The sequence below is a fragment of the Plectropomus leopardus genome, unplaced genomic scaffold (genome assembly GCF_008729295.1).
Source record: "Plectropomus leopardus isolate mb unplaced genomic scaffold, YSFRI_Pleo_2.0 unplaced_scaffold28328, whole genome shotgun sequence".
Classification (NCBI taxonomy): Eukaryota; Metazoa; Chordata; class Actinopteri; order Perciformes; family Serranidae; genus Plectropomus; species Plectropomus leopardus.
In genome coordinates, this window is record NW_024630855.1 from 1 (window position 1) to 7,634 (window position 7,634).

Here is a 7,634-nt window from a genome sequence, read left to right on the forward strand (position 1 = left end):
CACACACACGCATGCACACACACACACTGATCAGTCGCGACTGAAGAAATGAAGGAAATTTCTGCAGCTGAACAGATTTTATTCTGCGGATAATTTAAACCAAAGAAAGAGGTTTCTGGCGGTATAAAAGACTTCAGACGCTCAAACAGTTTTTATTCATCAGATCTCAAACAGTTGAAACTTTTCATGACTTGTCAGCGTCTCCCGTCACAGACAGCCGGCTGTGTTCACCGGTTTGGTTTCAGTGTTGAAGGAATGAAATAAAAAACATTTAGTGGGAGACGGAAATGAAGAGAGCTCAAAAAAATTGTTTCCAAACATTTTGAAATATTAAGTCAGCAGGCCTGCGCCCGGTTCAGAAGCCAAACGCACAAAGAAGGAAAATCAACAAAAAACAAAAATCTTCTTTATTTTACGTCAGTAACTTTTACAGGCGGCACTTTTTGTCCTTGAAACTGAAGGAAAAGTCGATCCAGTTTTCCTCATTCCTGATTTTTTTATTATCTCACAGTTTGGATTCAGTAAATCTTTGTGCTGACGGACGTTTATCGAAGTGAAAGAAGTGAAGAATCGTCCATCCGTCCGCTCAGCAAAATGAAACGACACTGACGCGGCGAAAACAAACCTGAAGAAGCTGGACCTTCGAAAAAAACACTGACAGGATTATTTTAGGGAGGAGGAGGAGGAGGAAGAGGAGGAAGAGGAGGAGGCGGCGTTGGTGGCGGGACGAGTCTTTGGATGGTGCCGTTTATTTTTTATCCTCTTAATGAATAAAAAAGCAGGTCGGTCGATTCGCATTTCAAACCTCGTTCAGAGTCTCACAGTGTTTATGCAACAGAAACCTCCTCGGATTGTCCAACATTTTATCTTTGACATCATCATCATCATCATCATCATCATCATCATCATCATCATCATCATCATCGTCGTCGTCGTGGCTCTGTCCTGTGGAGGCGGATCATCCCTCCGTGGGGCTCCACTCTCTCCGACCTCCACTAGACAAAACGAGGCGGCGTTCGGCCCCTCGTGTCTCCTCAGACAGGAAATGAATCTGGGAGACGTCGGCCGCCGAATCCACACTTGAGGTCGTGATCACATGGGACGAGTTTCTAATTTTTACCAATAAATTTCCAGGACTTTTCCAGGAGTCCTCCTGAATGCCAGGCACCTTCTGTCCTCTGGGGTCAAAATGACCCGCCTGGCCTGACTGTTATGTAAAGCACATTGTATAAACAGTCTTACTTCAGCCCAACACATTACCACATTTTTCCCTTCGTTTTGGAATTTAGGCCCAACAGACCTTGTTTACATAAGTATAAAAATTATATTTTGATAGTAAAGGATTTCATTGGGGGTCAAAATGACCTCAAGGACAACACGAAGGTTAGATCAAAGCTAACACTGATGATTTTTGATTTCTGTATAAGAGCTCTGCGTTTTAAAGAATAAAGAATTCAGAGCGGGATCAGAACTGAGTGTTTAAACGTAGCTCAGGGACTGTCCTTTATTTATGAGGGGAGGGGGAGGAGGCACACGCACCTTTACTGGCTGGATCGTGTATTTATATTACTGCAGATATTTTAGAGAAAATATGTCCTTCAAACATATTTGGCTTTTATTTCTTTAAAAGAATTGGTGATTTTTCAAGGAGAAAAAAGTGTTCATCTTTCTTTTTCCTCTTAAATGTTTCGGTGATTTTTACGCTCTGATGGTTCCCTAAAAACAAAAAGAAAAAAGTTCCCATGTGATGCCGACCTCCAGCGTGTCGCCTCCTTCTCTGATGAGAAAAACAAGTTGATCCTCGGCGCCAAATCAGCAGGACGACGGCGTTCGCCGCCGTGTTTTAGTCTTTTCTCTCTGTCTCTTTTGGCAGCGCTGCTTGTTTTTCCTCACAGGAAGTTAAAGCTCCGCCTTTCACAGTAAAATGTTGAATTCTTCGCTCCGACAGGATGCAACAAAGCGTTTAACTTCACATAAAGCTTCTTAAAGGTGGAGCAGACTCGGGGGCGTCGCCGCGTGAGCGTTAAACGTGTCCGGTTGTGGTCGTGCAGCTGGATGGCGCGGCGGCGTGGATGAGGAGGCGGCGGGCGGGTCACCGTCTCTGCTGGCTGTAGACGGGGAAGGCCAGCGTGACGTTGAGCGAGTCGTTGTGTTGGACCAGCGAGGTGTGCTGGTAGTGCAGCACCAGCTCCTTCAGAGAGCCGTACAGGTTGTAGGGCTCGGCGAAACCGAAGCCGGTGCTCGTCTTGTTGATGACGCAGTGTTTCACCTCGCCGTCCACGCTGAGGGGGACACACAGACAGAGACAGAGACAGAGACAGAGACAGAGACAGAGACAGAGGCGGGATCAGACTAAGGTCGCATCAAAACAGCCGAAGACGGAGCGTTTTTCTCAGCAATAAAGAAAGTCCTCAGCTCATTTTAGTCTGAGGATGAACTCAATTTATTTGATTTGAAAATCAAAATTTATTTTCTGATTTTACAGATTCTGGCTGTTATACCTGGTGTCATTTTTGTCATTTTGGCATTTTTTTAAAGAAAACACGCCTTTCAAAAACTTTCTACAGAAAATGCTAAAAAAATTTCAAAAGAAAAGAAAAATTATTGCAAAAAATGTGAAAGAAACACGTCTTCTAACTCGTTTTCATAAAGAAATATGGAAAAAAAATCATCTAAAATTCTATTAAAGAAATATCATCAAATTTTTTTTAATCTAAAAAACGAAATAAGAATAATAAAAGAATAACAAAAAAGGAAAGAAAGGCGTGCGGTAAAGTTTTCTATAAGATTTTCTTTTCGGAAAAAAGAAACGTGCATCGAGCAGAACGGGTTAACACACACACACACGCACACACACACGCACACACGCACACACACACGCGAGTAAAGAGGCGGGTCTTACACCACAGAGCAGGCGTAGCAGCCCGGCTTGCTGCTGTCTCGGACCAGGAAGGTCCCGTCCCTCTTCCCGCGGAGCAGCGACTCGGCCTGAAGGCGGTTGATGTTTCCGAGACGCCACAGACGTTCGTCGTGATGAGGAAGGTCCTCCTCGTCCTCCACCATGCTGTACTCACTGAGGGGGGGGGGACCACATGTTAGCACGCCCACGCACACACACGCACACACATGCACGCACACGCACGCACACACACACACACACTTTTAGGAAACTGCTCTGTGTTTTCAGTTTAAAAGTCGATAAAGTTAGGCTGCAAAATTAACGAACACAATCACACCACGGTATCGATGCTCCGCTCAGAGAAAACGCAAAGTACTTTCTTAACCCTTTAGGACCTGGATCGACACCAGAACCTGACAAACTGGTTTCTTGTCTCACGAGAACACGGCACAAGAAATGACCAGAAAATTACAAAAAAGAGAAAAACAACGTAAAAGGTGACAAGAAGAGATAGGTTTTGTGATTTTGGCAAATATGGTATCGTTGTCCAAACTATAGACTGATGTGTGGACGCGACAAATCCGATCTGATCTCCTGCAAATGACAGAGTGGACTTTGTGTCTTCAGGATTCGCCTGCAGTCTGAACGTAACAAAAGTGTAACGAAACGCAGCGTCCGGTCCCGGCCGCGCCAGCAGGGGGCGCCACGCTCGGCGATCACATTCACAACATCCACAAACAGATGCACAACTTACTCCTCTGTGGTCTCGTTCTTCAGTCCGAGCCACTCGTTCAGTTTCCTCTGACGGACGCCCTTCTGAGTCAACCACCTGAGGACACACACAGAGGACACACACAGAGGACACAGCGGTCAGCACACACACGTGTTAATGTGTTTCTGCGTGTGTGTGTGTTTCTCAGAGCGTGTGTGTGTCCTACATGAGGTACTGATCCCTGGTCTTGCGGAGCTGGATCAGGTCTGGTTTGATGCTGTTCATCTTCTTGTCGATCTCTCTGTAGTCGGCGGCCTGCTTCTTCAGGTCCACCTCCAGGTGACGCTTGCTGTCCACGATCTCGCTGATCCGGGACTTGAGCTTGTCGTAGTTCTCCATGATCCTGAAAACGCACAGACGCCGTGCATTTCTTCAGACCGGAAAAACTCAGATATCAAAGGCTCCTCAAAAATCTAAGACCATCCGGACCTCGTTTTTTGAAACATTATAAGAGTTTACCAGAGCGGTCGACAGATTACCGACCTGGCAGATACCTGACATTTTATTTTAATGATCGCCACTAAAATTAATTCATTAAAAAGTGCAAAGAAGCACAGGAGGAACTTTTACTTTGAAAAACCTCACGGAGACTAATTTTATTTTTTTAAGGAGATATAGTTATTTATTCATTTTTACTAAAATTTGGACTTCATTTTATAAAAAAAAAGTTTTCTATACATGATGTTGAAAGTTTTAGTTTTGATGAAACATTTCCTAAAAGCATTTAAATAAAATTTTGTTTCAATTCTTGTTCAGCTGAATTTATGTCCAATGTTTTTGAAAGAAATCAAACAAATTAGATTTTTTTTTGTTTAAGGGTTAAACTGGTGAAATAAACTAAAAACTAATGATTTAAAAAAGGAAAAACAAGGGAAAAATGTCCAAAAACCTATATTTCTGTCTCTCTCAATTATATATTCAATAAATTTACGTTACAGAAAAGTGTAAAAAAAAAAAAAAAATTTCTTTTTGTTTTCTTCTTAATTTCCGGTAATTTCTAAGTTTTTACTTATTTCTTGCTATTTTTTTGGCCATTTCTTGTTAAGCTGCTCACTGCCCTCCAATGTATTTTAGAGAAATTAAGGGTTAAACCTGCAAAATAAACTAAAAACACTAAAATAGCAGCATTTTTTTAACAAGGTGGAAAACCTCTCCTGATTCTTCAGAGTCATCAGTGATGGAAGAAAAGACCAAAAACAAAACTTCATTTAAAACATCAGTAAAATGCAACCTTTTAGAGATTTTTTTTGTCTGAGTAAAGTAGAAATGTTGTGTTTTAAGCTGAAAACCTGACGACAGGTTTAACTCAGTGAATCCAGAGAAATAAATGGATCTGATTGGACGACTAAATTCACCAGCAGGTGGTTTCTTCCTCTGTCGTCATGGCAACTAGGGCTCCTTCGTGTGTGTGTGTGTGTGTGTGTTTTAAAACAAGGTCTCCGTCCCAGTTGCCGTGGCAACAGCCTACCTCTGGATCTCCTTGTCGTTGCCCTCTCGGCGAAACTTCTCGATGTACTCTTTGCTGAAGCGCTCCTGAGTCTGACACTGCTCCTCGAAGATCTTTATGGTCTCGTTAAACGCCTCGATGGCGGTCCTCTTCATCTGGATCTCCTGAGGACGAGGACGAGGAGGACGAGGAGGACGAGGAGGACGAGGAGGAGAAACAAAAAAGGGTCAGGTGTCTTTGCAGATATCATCTTCCTCACTTCTCTGAAATCTACAATCTGCACCTCTTTCAGACAATGAAAAGTAACTAAGTACATTTACTCAAGTAATGAACTGTTCACATTTGAGTATAACAGTGTATATATACACGTTAAAAATACTTTTTCCATCACTGATAACTGACAGTAATTCTTAAAAGATGCTTTATTTTTAAATAAACTGGATGATTATTTTTCTAATTACCTGTTTCTCATTATCTTGTTATTTGTACGTGGCTGTAGCTGTGTTTTAGTGTACTTTAGTGTACTGCAGCTGTGTTTTAGTGTACTTTAGTGTACTGCAGCTGTGTTATAGTGTACTTTAGTGTACTGTAGCTGTGTTATAGTGTACTTTAGTGTACTGTAGCTGTGTGTAGTATACTGTAGCTGTGTTTTAGTGTACTGTAGTTTTCTGTAACTGCGTTTTAGTATACTTTTTAGTGTACTGTAGCTGTGTTTTAATGTACTTTAGCTTGTTGTAGTGTACTGTAGTGTACTGTAGCTGTGTTGTAGTGTACTTTAGTGTACTGTAGCTGTGCTGTAGTGTACTTTAGTGTACTGTAGCTGTGTTTTAGTGTACTTTAGTTTTCTGTAACTGCGTTTTAGTGTACTTTAGTGTACTGTAGCTGTGTTTTAATGTACTTTAGCTTGTTGTAGTGTACTGTAGTGTACTGTAGCTGTGTTGTAGTGTACTTTAGTGTACTGTAGCTGTGCTGTAGTGTACTTTAGTGGACTGTAGCTGTGCTGTAGTGTTCTGTAGCTGTATTGTAGTGTACTTTAGAGTTCTGTAGCATTGTTGTAGTGTACTGTTGCTGTGTTGTAGTGTACTGTAGCTTTGTTGTAGTGTACTGCATCTGTGTTGTAGTGTACTTTAGTGTACTGTAACAGTGCTGTAGTGTACTGTAACAGTGTTGTAGTTTACTTTAGTATTCTGTAGCTTTGTTGTAGTGTACTTCAGTGTACTCTAGCTGTGTTGCAGTGTACTGTAGCTGTGTGTTAGTGTACTGTAGTGTACCTGTGAGGTTCTGGTGTACTCCTCGTACAGTCTGTCGTACTCTCGGTTCTTCTCCTGGTACTGCAGGTGATACTCGTGGAGCTTTTTACCCACAGCCTCGATGCTGTCCTCCTTCACCACCTGGTCCTGAAAAACAAAAACAAGTCGAATCAGACTCTTCAACGACGGACAAACCAGCACAGTGGATGCGCGGTGGTCGGCGTACTGACCTGCTGGTGTTTGGAGACTGGGTAGAGCAGCTTGACGTCCAGTTTGGGGTTGTACTGGGCGAGGGACTCATGGCGGTAATGGTTGATGAGCTCCACCACCGAGCTGAAGGTTAAAGGGTCGGAGAAGCCGTACTTTCCCTCCCGGTGGAAGATCTTTATCAGTTTGTTGTTGCCTCCTTTCCTGAAGGTGTTCAGTACAATTGTCCATTAAAAAAAATATTTTGGGTGGGTCGACCCTTTTTAAAATGAGCATACTAGCTTGAGCTCTTAACAAAAAAAAAAAAAAGCTACAAGAAAAAAAAATTAGAGGAAAAAAACAAATCAAAATAAATACATAAATAAAAAATTGAAAATAATTCTAATTGATAATTGTTAATAAAGATTTCTAACCTATTTTTCTAACTGTTATCTTCAAATAAATTCTCTCTCTCTTTCAGTAAAAGTATCTTTCCCTCTGAGAGTGGAGGTATAAAGTGGCAGAAAATTTAAATAATTAAGGTACCTCAAAATTGTATTTTGGAAAATAACTAATTGACTGATTATTCTATTGATCTTTTCTTAAATTACTCGATTGATTTGACAATTACATCTCCCCAAAATACATATCAAAAACTTGTCTAATAGGACAAGTTTTTGATATGTATATTAATATTTTAGTAATTTCATTCAGTCGTCCTCCCTAACAAAAAATGAAAATAGCTTATTATTTTATGATTTGTGCATTTTTTGTGTCACTAATGTGATATGTGATATTCTAAAAAAAACAGTTATAGCATATTTGGACATTTCTAGCATTTTAGGATATTTCTCAGATTTAAATTATTTATTTTAATTACGATTCATCTTGAGGGAAAGATGAATATCTGACCTACATTTTATGAAAATCTGTGTGTGTGTGTGTGTGTGTGTGTGTGTGTTTTAAATGTGCGGCGACGTGTTGAACACTTTACCTCAGAGTCAGAGTGTAATCTCCGTGCATCTTAGTGGAGGCGTCTCGAACCAGGAACGTACCGTCAGCCGTGTCTCTCAGCTTCTC

The 7,634-nt window shown here is 41.2% G+C and overlaps 1 protein-coding gene across 1 annotated transcript; it reads right to left on the bottom strand.

Annotated features, from left to right (window-relative positions):
• Positions 1–62: 62 nt before the first annotated feature.
• On the bottom strand, positions 63–7,628 carry LOC121938061 (phosphatidylinositol 3-kinase regulatory subunit alpha). The gene is made up of 8 exons (XM_042481349.1): positions 7,549–7,628; positions 6,599–6,779; positions 6,390–6,515; positions 5,140–5,282; positions 3,838–4,014; positions 3,654–3,728; positions 2,903–3,073; positions 63–2,282 (listed from the first exon to the last, which is right to left on the bottom strand). The coding sequence occupies exons 1-8, from the start codon at positions 7,575–7,577 to the stop codon at positions 2,093–2,095; spliced, it is 1,092 nt and encodes a 363-aa protein (XP_042337283.1). The 5' UTR covers positions 7,578–7,628; the 3' UTR covers positions 63–2,092.
• Positions 7,629–7,634: the final 6 nt, after the last annotated feature.